This window comes from Rhopalosiphum maidis, chromosome 3 (assembly GCF_003676215.2).
Source record: "Rhopalosiphum maidis isolate BTI-1 chromosome 3, ASM367621v3, whole genome shotgun sequence".
Taxonomy (NCBI): domain Eukaryota; kingdom Metazoa; phylum Arthropoda; class Insecta; order Hemiptera; family Aphididae; genus Rhopalosiphum; species Rhopalosiphum maidis.
Genome location: NC_040879.1, coordinates 70,859,337 through 70,879,859, shown reverse-complemented (window position 1 = coordinate 70,879,859; position 20,523 = coordinate 70,859,337). Strand labels below are relative to the sequence as shown.

Below are 20,523 nucleotides of genomic sequence, written 5' to 3'. Positions count from 1 at the left end.
TCAAGTTGGTGGATGATTGTGTGAGGAGGGGGGGGGGGTTCGAAGTGAAACAATAACTATTTAAAACGGTTGGTATAATATGCATGTATTAGGCAAGGTAATATAATATTATATGTATCGCCGTAGCCTAACATATTAACAGGAAACGTTTTCCATCAAAACTGGCGGTGAACACCTGCCGGCTTCGTTGTCATCGTCACCGTCACCGTCGTCGTCGTCGTCGTCGTTCAGGTAGGACGACCGGTTTTCGGCCGCGGTGACCGTGGCCGCGTCTACCGACGGCTCGCAGACGGGCGACAACGCCGTGGGACTGGACGTGCCCGCGGACGACGGGCTGTGCGGTTCAACCGATAACGTTTGTAGCGCGACGGCCGGCCACTGGTTGGCGGTGATGATTCGCTCGGACAGCGCCTTGTGTACAGACGACTGGTACGACGCGGCCGCAGCGGTGGCCGACGGCTGGGCAGCGTGATGATGGTGCCATGGCAAGCCGAGCAGGAACGCCGACGCGGCCGCCGGGTTGAACACGATGCTCGGCCAGAACTGTTCGGGCGTGAGGAACGGTAGCGGACCTCCTAGCGTGGGTGCCACGGACAAACAGTCGTTTCTGAACACTGTGATAACACAACGGTAAGCTATTATAATATTATGCTGTATTATGTTAATTATTAACTATGAAAGTTTACAATAAACAAATTTGACGGAAGTAAAGGATCACGGAGTCATACGCATGGGAAAATCATCCAGTAACACTGTGTACTCCGGTACATTATATTTTATTCTATTATATCAAAATACGAAACAATCCCAATAGTTGAATTATATTATTATATTATTTTGTTTAAATACAATTTAAAACGCTATGTATAGGAATATAGAATACGATCATTTAACGAAAATAATTCATTCAATCGAAGTACAAAATTATGCCAAAATGTAATTAGAAAATGGAAGAAATATTCTATACATTGTCCATCAGGCATCAAGTACACAACATTGAACATTGGCCATTAAAGTTTATTTTTCGCATATCTTTAATACTATGGATAAATAAGTCGATGTTCCCACCTTCGTATCAATCATATGTACACCAATTGTTAGCGTTAGTGCACAACTGCTCAGAGAAGCTTATATAGCATTTCCTCAATTGGTTCAATTATCTCAATTTAAATATAGGTACTTATATAATTAGTTTTAATTAATATATCTAAGACATATTAAATATTAGTGTATTTTAAAATAAGTATTTATGTTTTTCAACTTTGTTAACAAATTTAACATTTTTTTTTTTATGAATTTATATTAATTTATTTCTTAAAAAAAATAAATAAAAATATAGGTGCCTAATTTATCTCAGCGTTGGGAAGGAACGGATTCCTGGAACGACTTCTTTTTGTAGGAACGAAGCTTGGAACTGCTTCATTTAAAAATAAAAGAAAAAGAATATGAACGAATTCTTTATATTGAGGAACGTGAACAAAAATCACAGTTCCTCTTGAAATTTAAAAAAAAAATTTTTTATTTAATTTAGTTTATAAAAATCAGATAAAATAAAAACAAATTAAATCTATATTATTAATTATTATACATTTTTATTTTTTTATATATTAATTCAATTATTTAGTACTCAATTCCTGTTTAGATTCATTTTTTAAAATTCTAATATTCATTTATCATTTTTATCATTCATTTATTGATATCAAAAATAAAAAGGTAATATTCTAAAATCGCTAGATTGGGTAAGTTAAAACAAGTGGAACGATAACTGGAACGAGTTCCTATTATAGAGGAACTGAATTTGGAGTGAGTTCCTTCTTTGAATAAAGAACGGGGATCTGGAACGAGTTCATATATTAGGAACTTAACGAAGAGCGGAACGAAATCCATTTAAAAAGGAACTTTCCCAACACTGCTTTATCTGATAATAATAATTTACCGTACTACAAATTATACCTTACGATTATGCACACGCAAGCCATCTTGTAAAGACTTTAAAAAATATTGAGGTGATCAAGTTATATTCTACTTTATGTATATATATATATATTAATGAGTGCTTATGGGGACTGACTTGTTGGTTATATTATTATATTTATTAATTATTTTTTATTACTTATAATATAACTATTATGAATTATGATATATTTAGGAGCGATTATTCATCTCTCATTAACCTAATGACCTTCCTTAGTGGCTTTTTCAATCTTTAATATAATATCGAACATTCCTTTTAATTATCCAAAATTATAGTATAAATATTATTATAATATTATACATATCTTTATTCTTAATCTATTTTCAACATGGCCATTTTAGGTATTAAATATTGCAAACTTTACAATGTTTTTTCTTTTTTTACTGTGCATGTGGAACCTATATTTTGTTAGTTGTTACAAATACTATAGGTTACAAAACTCGTTATTATAAAAATAAATTACTTCATCTACTAAGTTTTAAATTCTAATAGAAGCGATAAATTAAATAATTTTACAATGATGTGAATGATGTATATTTTTATATTTTTTCGTGTATAAAATTTTTTAGCTGATTTGTAAATTAGATACGGTTATTATACCCATTATTTAAACATTAACTCAAGTTTCATACTACACTTAATGCAATCAAAGACGAATTTTAATTTTAAGACAATAATTTTGAAATAAAATCACTAATCAATATTATTTTTATTTTTTTTAGTATTTGTTTTAACACATTCGAGACGAATCACGCGCGAGGCGCGTGATACAACTATGTACAATGGAGACGGAACATTTTCGCTCCTTTTTTCCCCTGGAGACGAACAGTTTTTACCAATTTTCGTACAATTATTATGCTTTCGCATTTTAATAAACTTTTATGGTTTTTTCACTATAATATAGTAAAAATGTTGTAGTTTTAAAAAAAAAAAAAATAATTTTCATAACTTAAATACTTCATATTTTTCTTACCGGTCAAAACACGATCAAAAATGACAAAAAAAAAAAGTCGACCGATTTTTATATATTTCAGAAATATTAACTGGTTTCCATTTATGCCAAATAGAATTTTGTTTCAGCATATTTTTTCGTCGAAGAGATCGAATAATCGAGTATGCATACCTATTAGTTTCTTTTTTTATTAATTTAATTAAATTATCTGGGAAAAAAATACTAAAAAACTCTATTTCAGTTGATTTACCAAGTACTTCATCTGAGACACCTGACATTGACGTAAATACGTGAGGTTGAGGTTCAGGATTTACTCTTTCCCATTCACATATAACAGGTTCTGTACTTTCAATTGAACGTCTTTCTATATCTCTATTTGTTAAAAAAGGTTCATTATTATCATGATTTTGTATAAAATTTTCATGTTGAATTTCGTCTATGGTGTCATCAAAACCCCATTCCTCAGCTATATTGTCATAATTACTCTCAATATTTTCTATTGGTACTTCATTCATATTTTGCCTTCTATTATCAGTAATTGGAACAGTTAAATCATTATCAATATTGTCAACCATTTCAACAAGATTTTCAAAAAGATTTGCACATTCATTTTCAAATGCAACCGGTAACAAATTCGTATAAACAGCTTCACACGTGTCCTCGTCAGAACTATTATTATCAACATTATCATCTTCTCTATCAGATCCACTATCATCCATAAATTCATCTAACATACGACTTATGTCTTGGTCGTTAATTTTTTTAGACATTTTTCAGTGTAAAAATAATAAAATATTAAACGTAAATTATTTACTAATCACGCTCTGAATAAAAATCAAATGTATACAGCGTCTATTTTATTTTAGAAATAATTCGATAACAAGACAATATTATGACGTATAATACGTAATATGCGTGTCTATACACATAAAATTATATAAATAAAATAGTATTACCATTTAGGAACAAACTCCGTCAACAAACTCCGTCAAGCCGACACACGACAGCCCAAGAAAATGAAAAATATTATTTTGATAAAATTATTAATTGAAAACAACTATTATTAACAGCCAATAGGCGATTCGAATCAAATTCCAGAGACGCTCCACGTGGAGCAAATAATTTATTCTTTTTATATAAAAAATCTTTACGATATTACTTATCGATTGATTGTCGTATGAAAACAATGGTGTGAGTATATGATTTTATATCGATTTTTAAAATTCGATAGTAGACACAACGCGCGAGACGCGTGATTCGTCTTTTATAAGTAAAATATTGTAACGCGCCAGATACGTTACGCGTCTCAAACGTAACTTTTAGATTATGACGGACCGTCTCGAATGTGTTAAACGAAGAAACTAACAAAATTAAAATATAATAGAAAACATGTTATCTGATTAAGAGTTTAAATGTTTTAATGCAGTTAGTTTAGTATAAGACGTAAGTTACAACTTATTAAGTAACCCCATAGCTACGGAGTTTTAACCAGAGCAATAAACAGTGGAGTATATAAAGGAATGAATGGCTGTATGATTCTGCATGATGGGTAATATGACAATCCCTCTTTAGAACGTATAAATTATTTATTATTAAAGTATATTTTTAAGTGTTTTATTCCATACATATTTATGAATGTCTCTTGATTGGTCAATTTTTTATATTCTTAATTATATTTTAATTTATATAATATACACTTATTGTAATAGTATTCATGTACCTATATAGTATATATGGTAGTTTTTCCATTACAAATCTCTTAGGTTAGGTAATAAAAATGTAATATTTTATCAATTTTAAATTTGTTCTCAAAAATATTTTTGTTAAATAACAGTAAATATTATATTTATATTTATATTATTGACATAATATTTCTAATACATAAGCTATACCTAGATATAGTATTTATAAATGATATTATTTTTATGACATATTATAATCATATAGTTATTGGTAACTCACGCGTGTGGTCAGGTATGTATGGATTGGATTCTCTGCCCATTGATTTTTCTCGTTTTCTCCATTTAGCTCTACGGTTTTGAAACCATACCTATATTTAACAAAGACATAATTATTATATATTTGGCATTTACATACATGATACATTTTTATTCTATAGTTGAGTCTTAAAATTACAAATTTATTTAATACTAACTCGTGTGTAGATTGTGACTGGACAATTTTTACGAAAAAAGAGGAATCCTTATTTTAAATTAAGAATCAATACAATAAAATAATATGATCACAGTGTTATAAATTATAAATTCAGTGTTAGGAAGGAACTTATTCCAAAAGTAACGGATTCCTGGAACGAGTTCTTTTTGTAGGAACGAAGCTTAGAACTGCTTCATTTAAAAAGAATGGAAAAAGAATATGAACGAATTCTTTATATTGAGGAACGTGAACGAAAATCACAGTCCCTCTTGAAATTTCAAAAAATAAATTTTTTATTTTAATTTTTTATTCAATTTAGTTTTTAATAATCAGATAAAATAAAGACAAATTAAATGTATATTATTAATTATTATACGTTTTTATTTTTTTATATATTAATTCAATAGTTTAGTAAGTACTCAGTTCCTGTTTAGATTCATTTTTTAAAACTCTAATTCATTTATCATTTTTATCATTCATTTATTGACATCAAAAATAAAAAGGTAGTATTCTAAAACCGCTAGATTGGTTAAGTTTAAAAAAATGAAACGATAATTGGAACGAGTTCCTTCTTTGAATAAGGAACGGGGATGTGGAACGAGTTCATATATTAGGAACTGAACGAGATCCATTTAAAAAAGAAATTTCCCAACACTGATTATAATGTTTGATGAAAATTTCATAAAAACATGATATTTTGCACTGAAATGTTTACGCACTAAGTAATAATATTTGTTATAATAATGCTGATTATTACGATGAATGATAGGAAATTATAATTTAACCATGATTTACGAACCAATTTTTTTTAACCCGTATAATACATGTATTACACAGTAAAAATTGTATGTAAAATAATGGATTATTATTATAATTATTATTATTATTGTATATTATAATGTATTATAATATATACCTATATATTTCTTAATTTATTTAATGTGGGCTTATTGTATTTATTAAAATGCAATAAATGCATCTTACGTTGTTTATTTTATTACATTTTTAAATTGTAATTCAACTTACTGCATAATAGTTATATTAGTATTATGTTTATAGAAATTTTTTTAGTGTAAACGTACAATTATAGGTCAAATAAGTCAATACTCAATTTAATAGAAAAAAAACAAGCTATAATTTTGATGGAAAACCGACAGTTACACTTTAGTAAAAAAGTAAATTTTCGGTGTAAATGTGTTAAGTATTTACATTTATTGTATGCCCATTAAACTAATTATCATTTGAGCGGATAAAAATATTTAAAAATAAAAATCATGAATTTTACTTTTTTGATTTTTAATCAAGTAAGTATTGTGATTGAAATAAAAAAAGTCAGGATTTTTAAAACTTTAAGAATTTTTGTTAAATAGGAAAATGATAAAAATATAACTCAATTATAATGAGTAGGTGGGTTATTAAGCTAGTTTTAACATAAAATATTAATGAGAAAGATCCGATATTACACCCAAGTGGTATAACGATTTGAATACACAAAAACGTCGGCGTAAACACTCCCAAAATTTCTATTTTTTAACTTTTCCCCAAAACTAATATAGCTAAAATGTTGAATGATAGCTCATTAAAAAATGATTACCAAGTAAATAAAAAATTAAAAAAAAATTATTTAATTTTTCACAGTTAAAAAAATAGTTATTTTTTTAGAACTTTATCTTCAATCGCTAACTCATTACAAAGCTATAAAGCTGAAAAACATAAAAAAAACCCCCAATAAAATGTGTTTTAATTTTTTTTAAGCTCTGTAGTGCATTAACTATAAAAGATAAAGTTCTGCACTTCTTCTAGCTAATGTGAATCTAACAAGACCCCAAACAACAAAATCCGCTCTCTGGTTTCAGAGATCTATCTTACTAAATGAAAATGAAAATAAAATAAATTGTACAAACATATTGCATACAATTAATAAAATTCTAAAAATTAAAAATCAAGAAAGTTAACAACTAAAAATTACACCTTGTATGTTAGATATGAATTATGTATGTAAGTACCTATGTTATGTATGTATATTGAAAAAAAATATGATATTATTAATTCTCTTTCCAATTATAGACGATTATATTTCAGATACCATTTACACCCTCCTACCAACCTACTAAAGTAGGTACCGAATACCGTATACCATGCGAACTCACAATGGCCATTGGATATTGTTTATCGCGTATTATATAATTAATTTAGTTTGACTTAACGGCGCGTGTACTTGGAAACTAAAAGTAAGAGAGTATGTTTATTATATATATATATATATATATATATATATATATATATATATATAATATGTATACCAATAAATACGAAGAGAGGGAGGAAAAATCCCTTTTTTATTGGCTAGGTTAAAATATTGACAATACACTTAAAACGGGAGTTTAATAAACCGGTGGGTCGGTGGAAGTTTCGGCACCCGAAGGCCATTGTAGAGTGATCCGGCGACGTCGACGGCAATGGTGTAGGAGGAGGTAGAGGGTTAATGCTCTATTTGGACGTCCGATTGGGGTTGATTGTGCGCGTCGCGCGCGTACAAGGGTGTGTTGTGCAACACAATGGGACTCCCCCTATGCACATAGGCCACACGAACAATGCACTTAAATGATCGTTAGGAAATTAGGGAGATGTTAAATCGGTTGTCGAGAAATTGCACCCCAATTAACTTGTAATTCATTACCAGGGAGACCGCGCGCGCCGGGTTTTAAGTCCATCTCAATTGGTTTATTGAATCGTTTAAAGAGCGAGACAATCTACGGTACAGGCAGCAGGCGGAAGGCCTAGGAAATAGAAAAAGAGAGAATGAGAGAGTGAGAGGGTGACTTACAGAAAGGAGAGATTTACACGTATATAATGTAGAGATTTTGTAGCCTCTTTCTCTTTTTTTTACCGTCTTTGTGTGTCCGCTAAGTGTTCTGTGGTACACAATTAGCACGGTGTGTTTTAGTGCGGCTGTAAACTCGAAAGAAAAAAAAATCTATTAATCTCTTTCCATTGTTTTCTACTGCTTTTGGAATATTATTTAAGTCTCGCGTAGTCGATGTGGTGGATTTCAATTAAGCTGTTCCGCATGCGATTCCGGAACAAAAGGATATAGCCATACGAGCAACCACACACAATTAAGACCTATAACGGAATATCTGCAAAGGCGGCCGTAAAAGACAAATAATTATAACGCACTATACATAAATAAATTATATCTAGTCATTGGACCGTTAAAAACAATTTATGTTATCCTTAATTGAAATGGAAGTATTGTACGCGTTAGGTAGTTAAAAGCCTAGTAAATAATAATATGTGTATAAATATTAAATACATTTGTTTCCCAACTATAATTATTAATTTTTAGTGTGTTTACTATAGATCATACTGACAAATACATACGAATTTGTAATTAAATTATTACATAATATTATACATTAATTAATTGTAATATATAAATCATTAATAACGTATATGTACATATTAAAAATCCAATTTGATTAGGAAATCTATTATTAACTTTACTTTTTTTTCAAAAAATATATTTTTATGCAGTAATAAAAATACTTTTAATTTTATCCATGTGATTTAAGTGTAACAAATTAACTATAAATTTAAGTATTAAAAAATACCTGAAAGTACAATTTATTTAAATATCTACTATTATAATTTATAACTGATCGCCTCTTTAGTTTATTTTGGTACTTACTTGCAGTTTGTTATCGCTCCACCACCAAACCGTATAAAGTATATAACTACAGTGACCTTACTTCAATCTAAAATCCTAAGTTTCGATATTTATGATCAATATTTCTTTGAATCTCTATATTATCTTAAATTTAGTTTAATCTATAGTATGTGATATATTTAAGGATAAAATATTTCTTTTACAATTTAAAATTGTATTTTATTATAATTTGATCATGTTATTATGTTATTGTTAAATTGTATGTAATTATTATTTGAAAATGTAAAATGCATATCTAATTTACAACGTTATTATTAATTTTAATGAGTTATTTATTACAATATTTAATACTATAATATTCAATTTTTACAATAAAAATTATTATTAAAATAAATAAAATGTATGACATTTTATTATCAATAGAAAGCTGTTTTATTTAAATTTCACTATAAAATATATTTAGCTAAAATGACCACTATTTTAAATTTTTTTAACGCTTTATAAAAAATAGTATAAGTAGTTCAATGAACAGTCATCTGGTAGCAGCGGAACGATACATTATACATGGTGCGTTGGTGGAGCGATAACAAACAACTACTTTTATTTTATTTATTTGTTTTTTTATGTGTAGTATAAGCACTTATACATAAATTTGTAATTAAAAATAAAATTATAAATTTGAATAGCATAAAAAATTTTACCTGCACTCTGGCTTCACTGAGATCCAATCTTAAAGCGAGTTCTTCTCTAGTAAATACATCAGGGTATTGAGTCTTTTCAAAAGCTCTTTCTAATTGATGTAATTGATATGTTGTAAATGTTGTTCTGCTACGACGAACTTTTCGGGGTTTATCGTCATCGTGTTCTTCGGACCGATGTAAGGATGGATCGGTTCCACTAGCTGCATATAATGCGTCCAATTTCGATTGGCAATGAACACTCAAATTTTCTAAAAATAATTGCAAAATAATTATAATTGCAAATGCTTAAAAAACAAAAACAATTTAAAGTATTACTAAGAATCTTTAGTTTCTCCTTTTTGAGAAAATCATAAATCATAATATGTCTTGTGGAAAACTATAAAATATATTACTAATCTTGTGTCTTAATTTTGAGGCTCATTTATTTATATCAACAAATAACTTTAAGTAATTAAATATGATAGAAAACGTATGAAATATAATTTTGTGTTTGTAAATTTTCAACAGGAAATATTCGAGTGTGCATTTGATAACATGTCACTCCATTAATCTTTACTTCATGGAATAATACGTTGCTAGATAAACTGAAAAATGTTACAGTCACACTAATTTTTTTGACCTCTAGATATAAGACATATTAATGTCAAAAAAAAAAAAAAAATTTGAATTGGACTCATGGATTAAGCATGTAAATCTGTTCTCTAACCTAAATATCGATGATATGATACATATGCATATAGGTACTATAATTACTGTAGTTTTTATCTGTATAATATTTAAATTTGTAATTATTATTAATACTTAATTTAATTAACTTTCCCCGGGATCATTATTTTATAAATCATCTACTACATATCCTACAGTTAAATTTGTTAATGGAATATCGTACATTTTATTACATTTGGTCATTTTAATATTTATAACCCTTGGTGGAAAAATGTGATATAAGACTTAAATAAACCACTTAAAATCCTACCATTGATAAAGTTGAAATTTTGTTGAACGAGAAAAACTATTAAATTTAGTGCTGGTTGGGTATCATTCTAAAAACGATATTTAAAAAAAAAAATTGTAAAAAATATGTTTCTTTATTCACTTTAGAGTTATTATCTAAAATGCATAAACCGTTGAAACTCGCAATAAAATGATCAATTACCTACATAATAAAAATAATAAACTCATAAGTCATAATCATATTGTAGTTTTCAGCATGTTTGATAAACATTTATTTGATGCATCTACAAAGTTCATAAAACGATTATTTATTTTAAAAAGGGCATTCAAAATTTGTAGTTAGGTATGAGATACAGCAATAAAAAATGTAATTTGATGATGGTGTTTTGTGACGGAAATAAAGGGTGTTAAAACAACCGGAGAGAAAAACGTTGTCGTCATCAAGTACCTACTTAACTCGTATACAGGGTGGAAAAAAGATGGTCTCCCCTAAGGTCATATGATAATATACGTATTTCGTACTGAGTACCTATACCTCGTTTAATGAGGGTATTTTTTTACTCAAAACATACGTTTTTCGGTTATAACTGCACAAGTTTTGATGATAATTAACAACTATTTAGTAAAAACTATCATTACCTCAAAATTGAGGGCAAAATTTTTATAAATTAATCATTAATATTTTAACCATTTCAATATAATTGCGGTTTCCTATGATGCTTAATGGTGCCAAATTTGTAAAAAAAATCATACAATACATCATTTTGTGATATAATTATGTGACCAATATGACTATAATATATTTTTACTAAAATTTTAAATCAATGTAATTGAATATTTTACCCATTTTAATTATTATTTTAAGCTTTTTGACATGTTTTAAATTATTATGTTCTTTTCTTTAAATAAATTATGGTGTTTATATGAATTAAAAATGGTTATTCATTGGTAGCATGTATAGGAATTTGAATGTTTAATACACATTACGCAGTATGCAATAGTATATTAGTGTAACAACTTACGAATTATAATCATTATTTATTAAAATTTATGTAGATATCTCGTACGCTTGAAACAACCAGACATAATATAAAATTGCATTTTCAATATACTAAATTATGTAATTAAGTTATGAAAATTCTATAAACAGCAGATTTGAATTTGTCACTTAAATACTGTGATAATATGTTGATGCAAAAGTCTACACCATGATATCAATCCTTACAAATTTGAAAATTATTCATTTGATAAACGTAATTCAATTTCTTACAATTTGAAATAAAAATAAAAAACATAGAGTATAAATATCATTTAGAAAATTAGAATCCTATATTCTTTTATCGTCCTGTATATCATTTTGTAGCGGAGAATGGTAAAATAACATGTCACTATGTAATAGTGTCAGCCTATTATTATATTATCATACAACCCTCGGTACACGCTCTTAAACCTTTTTTCAGATGTAGTTTTATTGCTTCTAACACAAGTATTATATTATAATATTAATTATGATGGCTACGCATCAACGCATGTACTGTCGTGCCATTCTTATAAAATATAAACATTATCAATCTATAGTCAATTTTTTAGAAGGTTTTCAGTTTTTTATATCCAAATCCAAATGGACCCACAGTAAAACACGGTGTATACCAATTTACTTATTATGCGTTTCTAGTAAAATTTAAAGTAAATTATAAAATATGGATATATATATATATATATATATATATATACTATATACCAAAGATTTATTACCAAAAAAAAAAAAATGCATATAGAATTTTTATGGATAATAAAAGTAAATTTTTATTGTTATTTTTAGATGTTAATCAAAGCGATGAATTTATTGGTTTTACAATTAAGTTAACTTTTTTATAGTAATGTTCCTAGGTATAGAACTAACTAAATCAACTACTATTTTTTATTAATTTTCTCAAAAAATCGTACTATAATACTTTAGCTTCTTCTATCGATAGAATAATGACATTAGCTAATGAAACATAAATTAAATTCTATTAAATCCTCTAATAACCATGTGAATATAATTGTTTGTATCTAAAGTATTAATTGTATTATTTTATTATTGTTTTAGTGTTTATACTATTAAATATATAATATTATAGTTTAATCGTATGATTCGTTGAAATAGAAATAAATATTACGTTGGCTCTCATTTTTATAATCGTGAAAATATCATCGGATTTTCTGCTTAATCATAACTTATAATGTTTGCATTAATCTATGTAATTTGTCATAGGTTAAAAGTAAAAAGTATTTTGGGTATGAAGGTAACTATATTAATAGTATATTGTATCTATTATTATTATTCTTTTAAAATTATTTTCACTTTGATGGATTACGCATACTATGTAAACTTAATGTATTTTAGTATGCTTATATAGATATAGAAAGTATCGCTATATTGTCAGTACAAAATGTATTGTAAACGTTTTTCTGATTTAATTAGACTGTTTATTATGAAATTTACATAATATCGTAGTAGTGCATAATGTACAGCGTTTTCCGGGAAACGACGATATGAACTTTTTTTTTATTAATTATTACTCGGTTACGTTATTATTATGATTTCACTCCATACACACCCCATTAAAGCACCATGTGCGTACTACAAGTATATAGGTACCTATTATACCTAATTACGAGTAAATGGCTGTAAGACCCGTCCGGAATGGTGGCGGCGGCGCGTACACGCACATTGTATAGGTTCATAATATTAATCATGTATTAAAACGGTCATATTATAAGCCGCTTACGAGGTTTTTGTTATTGCGCGTTGATTGTATAATGCACCCCTCGCCCCCACCTATAGTGTGTGTAATATATGTAATAATAATCGGCTTACAAAACGATCAGTTTCCAGATCGCTCGTGTACCTACGTGTATGTATGTATATAATATCTACTCCGTTCGTACACGTTTCATATATACCTATATACCTAATACGATATATGATGTACAATATTATATTATTATTATATTATTTACACCCCAAATCTACGAACTCGGCTGCAGTACGAAATTTCAATGTGCGTGCAACAGATATGAAATGTACGTCCGTTTTACGCCTATTGTTGTAGTCGGCGTGCACATTACACATCCGTACGCGCGCGCGCGCACTCGGGTGTGTGTTCACTTGACTTTCGTTAAAATCCATTGAGTTTCCCGCCGTCCCTCTCGGATTTTCTACCAGTCGCCATCACCGCCGCCACCGTTCAGCTGGTCCTCCACCGCTCTATGATCAAGTTTTTCGCGCATAAACAGAAATATAATATAATACATAATATGCGAAATATATAAATTATTGCTGTTCAAATTAAATATCATCTAATACCGAGTAATACTTGACAATTGCTGCAGGTACCTACTACTTATTTATTTTGTTACGATTTCACGGAACATATATCATACGCACAGACGATATGTTTTTATGCATCAAGAGTAGGTATTGAGAGGCACTTTTTTAATAGTATATTATTATTTAATTCCGATAATTTGGCGTGGTACGGGTACCTACTACCTAGTACATGGGTTAAAAACACAAAAGCTAAACATATATACATATTATTATACCAGATTAGTGTCACTGATATTTTATAGTTATTTAATATTTTAGTACAATCTATAATGATACAGCAGTGTACAATATTATTCAGCATTCTATGTTTTAAAAATATAATATTCAATTTTACTTTCGCTCAGTTTCTATTTAACGGGACAAACTGTATAATTGGCCGGGACAGTGGACAATGGGACATGCCTTTTAAACCGAGACAAATGAGTGAATGACAAGTCTAAGTATCAGTTACAACTGTTACAAGATAATGATAACTCATTTGACTTAACTTGATTGGTTAATGCGCAGCCTTAGTTTTTAATTTCATAGATATTTATTATGATAGATATAATGTATAAGATGTTAATGATAATAATTTTCACAGTTTTTTTCAAATATATTCATCGTAAAATTCCATATTACTTATAACACTACAAAATACAAACACTAAAAGAGCAAAAGTTTTCTCACCCTTGCATTGTCTAGTCATCACTATCACGACTGCCAGTCTACCGATGTCATTGAATCAACAGTTTATAATGACATATTGACCTATCGTAATGGGAGTTATTTATCGTAATTCAGCAGTTCATTATTATCATATTTTTATTTATATATCTTAACAATTTAGATTTAAATTATGCATTTAACATAATATAAATAATATGATATACAAATAAATAAACCTATTAAAGATTGTTTTAATGTAAAAAAAAATTATAACACTAATGATAGTTAATCTAAAAAGTTTTTGATGTGAAAAGAAAATTTAATTCCCAATGTATAGTGCATTTTATTTTAGTTAATATTAACTTTCTCATTTATATCTAGTATATTATATAGGTACCTATAATTAATTAAATGTATAATATCATACTTGTATTTTAAGCTTAACCTTTGAAAACGATCATCAAGACATTAAGTACTTTATTGTTCTAATCCATTTAAAATTAAATTGTTTGTGCTTAATTTAATTGAAGCGCTCTTCGAAAAATTATTGATTTTCATTGTAAACAATAATACTAGAGCTGAATAATAATTAAAATATAATAATACTCTTAGCATAGATGATTATAAAAATGGTAAAAATAGATGGATATTTAACCATTAATATTTTTTAAATAGGTAGGTATATTTTATATTTATTGATACGTAATTAAAAATAGTGTGTAACAAACACGGCAGAGATACATCTTTTTATTGTATATCATATTATGTAAATATGTAGTATAATATGGTATATATTTATCAATCATGCGTATAAAAACAATTTTTAAGAGTTTTCACCATTTGGATTTTGAGCTAAGCGATAAATGTAATAATTTTACAATAATATATGTTTTTTTATTTTTGTATCTGTCATTACTTTTTGATATGTCAAAATATTTCGATTATTGATTTTGAGGGTGGTTTTAGATAAAAAAAAAAATTAGATCTAGTTTGTACTAAGAAAAGGTCAAAATTAAAAATGACCACCATTTTTTTTTTATAGTTGTGAATAACAAAGAAAAAGAGAATTTTTTATAAATAAATAAATTGTATTGTTATTATATCTGTATAAAAAAATATTAAAAATACATGGACATAATTTTTTTATATGCATTTAAAGTTAGAATTTTGACAAAATTGCAAAAATGTGCAAATTATTTTATAGTTTGAAACTAATAGAAGTGCTTTCGCTGAGAGGCTTCTTCTTAGGAAAATTCAAGGTAAAAATACAAATTGTAAATATAAATTCTTATTGTATATAAATAATGTATAAGTACAAATTGTATTTTTTGAAATAAAAAAATAAATAAAAAATATATAAGAGCAATTATTTTATCGATATTTTAAGTTCAAATTTGGACGACATTTATTATTTAAACGGTAAATAAAGATGTTAATAATTTTGTTACAATTTAAAAACATTATTCATGGGAGTTTTACGTATATTATATTAATTTAAATTTCACTAGGTACACGCGATTAAATACTATACATTATAAAAAAAAAAAAAAATTATATAAACTTACGTAGAAATATCAAGTATAATAATTATATAAAAATAAAACATATCATGAAATATACTGAATGATATTATAAACTGACAAACGGTTTTCGTTCAGGATCGTTTTTCGTATATATTATAATCATTGAGTTCAAATTTAACATACACATAATAATAGTGGCCCAATTAACATTAAATGTACAACAGAGTGGTACGCACTTGCCTAACTATCGGTATATGTTTTAATAATGTATGCTCTTACTTAATTAAGAGTTTATAGAATGATTATGTTTTGTTTTATTTGTCTGCAGTATCCTTGTTGCATATATTTGAATTTTGTTTATTACTAATTTATATTTTATATTTATCTACTTAATAATTTACTAGAATGATCATTTCCTTTAAATAACTTTTAGATAACGTTTTATTGAGTTTAATAGTTTGATAGTATTACCTATTTAATATTATAAATTCTGTATCATATTATTTATTTATACCTATTAGTCTATTTAAGCTGGTAGATATTTTCTATGTCTTATGTCAAAAAGGGGTGGCGAACGCTTTTGTAATCGTGTGCCAAATTTTCCCAATCAAGGTTTTGAATATTTTATACGTGTCCAAATTAAATTATATTTTTACACTTTTACATAGAATCTATGTACTAAAAATAAAAATTAAATTAAAATAAAATAAACATTAAATATTAAATGGTTAATTAGTTTCTATTTTTAAAAATTTAGCACGTATATTATTATCATTGTTTTATTATGCGGATGCATAAATTACAAAACAAATTCCGTAGGTATTTTTCGTAAAAATATCCATTTCTATCCATTCTACAAAACGGTTTTGAATTTCAAATTGATATTCTTAATTCAAGTTTGATATATTCATCGATACTATTTATAATTTATTTCAAACTAATTTTAATGTATTTTAATAATAAAAAAGGAAGGGGCTTACATTATTTATATTTTTAACTAAGCTATAGTAGTAGGTTAAATTAAAATACTACCCATCTGTGTATATACTATTTAATACTTTGATAAAAAAATATATATATTTGTAGTATCCATATCGTGTTATTATCCATTTTGAGAAAAGGATACAATACTATAGATAAACAGTACAATCCACGTCTATCACGTTGGTTTCGACAATATAATTTACTTTACTATGTATAAAATGTAATAAATAAATATACAGTTTAATAAATTAATTAATATTTTATGAAACCAAAAAACATAAATTTTTGATGAAAAAAAAATATTATTGTCTTACCGTTTTTGGACCGATGAGTTGTTCCGAGAATTTGATCGATGCTGTATACGTTCCTGGCCGATTTGGTGGTATCCATATTGTATACAATTAAATTATAACCGTTGTTATTGTTGTTTGACGTATATTATCACTTTTGATGACTTCGGCGACAATCACTGCGTCGACGTGATCGTAACTTTAAATGTGTAGCATAGAATTCTCACCGTGATCGATGGTGTGGGCCTTCTCTCACGTTCGCGACTACTGAATGACACATGGTGTGTCGGCGCTGCCAGACTGAAAGGACCGGTGGCAGGCGCGCGCGCCCCCAACCACCCCCCGCGTGGCCAACCGTTTGGGGTGGTTTTGGATGGAGGGCGGATGCGTGTAGCCACAGTTGCCAATCCCATTGTACACTTCGCCCTACCCACATGCCCTGCGCCCCGTATGATGACCGTGCTACTAGTATGATAAACGCTATAATAATAATATAATAATAATACATTATAATAGAATAACAAATAATTAAATAGTCGTATTTAAATATATGTTTTCAGTTTACCACAAAACTGTCAATAATCAATGAACGACGATCTTACAATACAAAATTCGAATTACTCTGGTAAAATTATAATACATATTAATTATAATATTCTAGTCTATCAAATAGGTTAACTCGGTTATAATATATCACTGATAAATATTTTGCATTTTTATTTAATTCTCATACTTTTAAAGACGACTATTCCATTATTATTTATTTTTTTAAATATTTTCATGTATTTGAAAATTAAATACCTATATTATATGTTGTTGTAATGTTTTTGACTTTTTTTCATAAAATATATTATTGTAATATGTTAATTTTTCATAATCAATGTTAATAATTGAAAAGTGAACTATAATCAAATATCCATATACTTAAATATGATTTTTCATTGTGTAATAATAATAAAAGTATATATGTCATAGAATCTTAAATTAATGTATAAAATACTAAAAACTACAATCCAATGGTGAGTATAGGTAACTATTTTAACAGCTTAAATTGTGTTATCTTACTAATTACTACTCATCATAGATAAAATTATGTTAACTTATCATTTTTGTACACAATTTTATTTAACGCAGTTGATTTATACCAACAATGTGACACTACCAACTCAATGAGTCGACGAAATCATTTCGTCGAAACGTACATGTCGGTTTTTGTACTGCTGAATAAACTTCGTTTTTACTACTCCTCTCTGCACTGCCAATTAATAAGTTAAATTTTCCATTCAATAACCAATAGATACATAGAACATATTAATAAGAACACATGTCTCTTTAATCTGTTTTTGTTTATTTAACAATTATTTAATTGTTTTATTTCTATGTTTTATGAGGTCATAAATATCATAGTATTTACTTTAATTAATGTGTACCTATTTTTGAATTGGACCACGCTCATATCGTATACAAATAATTAATATACCAATTACCAATAAGCCACATTATGGTAATACGTTTTCAATTTATAAACACTAAAACATCAAACATTATGTATTATTATTTATTGTAAAATTCTATGAATAAATATATTTTCGAGAAACAATTTAATAATGTATTATTACATACAATACTCATTTATAGTCTATTATATTATTAGATACTTGTTTCAATTTATAGAAATAACGACAACAAGTAGATGCTTAAATCAGAACTTATAGGGATTAGGTATAGTAAGTTATATAGTTATGTAAACTGTGACCTAATGCCCCAAACGGCCTTTTTTTTTGTAAAATGCGCTCCAACTTCAGTAATACTCGTTTGCGCACAGTACATAAATTTTTACTTGTAAACTGATAACTCGTTTGCGTACAACGGAAAATGTAAATACCCGCTAATACACATTTTGACCTGTCAAATGACGACTCGTTTGTGTACTCAATTTATACTTATACTGTAACTTAGTACCTAGTGCTAGCAAGATAGTAGATACCATTTATCATTTATCACGTACTAATTGAATTTAATACAATCAAGTTACAATTTTAGCCGGTGATAATTCAGGTACGTTTTGAGTTATTATTTACCATTATATGTATTACAGTATAACTATTATGCGTATGGTATAGTTGAACGTGTGATGTTAACGATACTAAATAGACAGTTATAAGCCTGTAAAAGTGAGAAGGAAAATATTTTTGAGTTTTCGTAGACTTTTTCAGTATTGCTATAGTTTATGTTCGCAAGCGAGTTCTACGTATGGGGTCATTTATCGCAGATATTAAAAATTCGTGTGCGCGCAATTGAGCTGTGCATTTGTACGCAAAGAAGTCGCAAAAAAGGGTAAATGTACGTAAATGGGTATCGCCCTCCAATTTTTATGTTTGCCAAAAAGGTATAATGTAAACTGCACCCTTTAATGCTACGGTCGTACGGTATACCATTCTTAAGGTCCGGAAAGTGTAACCGAGTATTTTGTAAACTATTTAATGAAATCAAAACCTAACAAAAAAAGAGTGACACGATTTTCGAATTATTAGTAGATATGTATATATAAGTAAAAAATAAATTAAAATAGAAACATATATTGAATTATATAGTATAAATAAACCCTTTAAATATCAAAATTATAAAACAAAAAAAAACGCTTGCCAAGTCAGAGATCGACATGTAAACTTTCTCGATTTCAATTTTTAGAAATGTATTAATTGTATGCAATATGTATGTAGGTATAATGAATTTTATTTCATTTCATTTAGTAAGATAGATCTTTGAAACCAAAGAGTGGATTTTGTTGTTTGTAGACTTGTTAAACTCACATTGGCTGGGAAAAGTGCAATGAAGACTTTCAGAACTTTATATCTTTATAGTAAATTCACTACAGAGTTTCGAAAAAAATTAAAACACATTTTATTAGGCGTTTTTTTTTATGTTTGTTCAGCTTTATAGCTTTGTATAATTTTTTTTTGAAAATTTTTAATCCCACATTTTATATTTACTTGATAGTCCCTTTTTAATGAGCTATCAACCAACTTTTCAGCTATAATAGTTTTGGGGAAAAAGTTAAAATAGAAATTTTGAGACTGTTCACGCCAACGTTTTGTGGATTCAAATCTTTATATTGCTTGGGTATGATATCGGATCTCTTTCATTAATATGTTATATAAAGCTAGCTTAATTACCCACCTACTCATTACAACTGAGTTATATTTTATCATTTTCCTATTAACAAAAATTCTAAAGTTTAAAAATTGAGACTTTTTCATTTCAATTACTTACTTATTTACTTGATTAAAAATCAA

The 20,523-nt window shown here is 27.5% G+C and overlaps 1 protein-coding gene across 1 annotated transcript; it reads right to left on the bottom strand.

Annotated features, from left to right (window-relative positions):
* On the bottom strand, positions 1 to 17,473 carry LOC113556675 (retinal homeobox protein Rx3-like). Its single transcript, XM_026961769.1, has 4 exons — positions 17,252 to 17,473; positions 9,453 to 9,700; positions 4,890 to 4,977; positions 1 to 614 (listed from the first exon to the last, which is right to left on the bottom strand). Exons 1-4 carry the CDS (start codon positions 17,325 to 17,327, stop codon positions 136 to 138), a joined length of 891 nt encoding a protein of 296 aa, XP_026817570.1. The 5' UTR covers positions 17,328 to 17,473; the 3' UTR covers positions 1 to 135.
* Between the last annotated feature and the right edge of the window lie 3,050 nt (positions 17,474 to 20,523).

Coding starts and splice junctions, on each gene's coding strand:
- LOC113556675 (XM_026961769.1), bottom strand. CDS start 17,327: ATGGATACCACCAAATCGGCCAGGAACGTATACAGCATCGATCAAATT. Junction 9,701..17,251: donor AACTCATCGGTCCAAAAACG/GTAAGACAATAA, acceptor AATTATTTTTAG/AAAATTTGAGTGTTCATTGC. Junction 615..4,889: donor ATACATACCTGACCACACGC/GTGAGTTACCAA, acceptor GTGTTATCACAG/TGTTCAGAAACGACTGTTTG.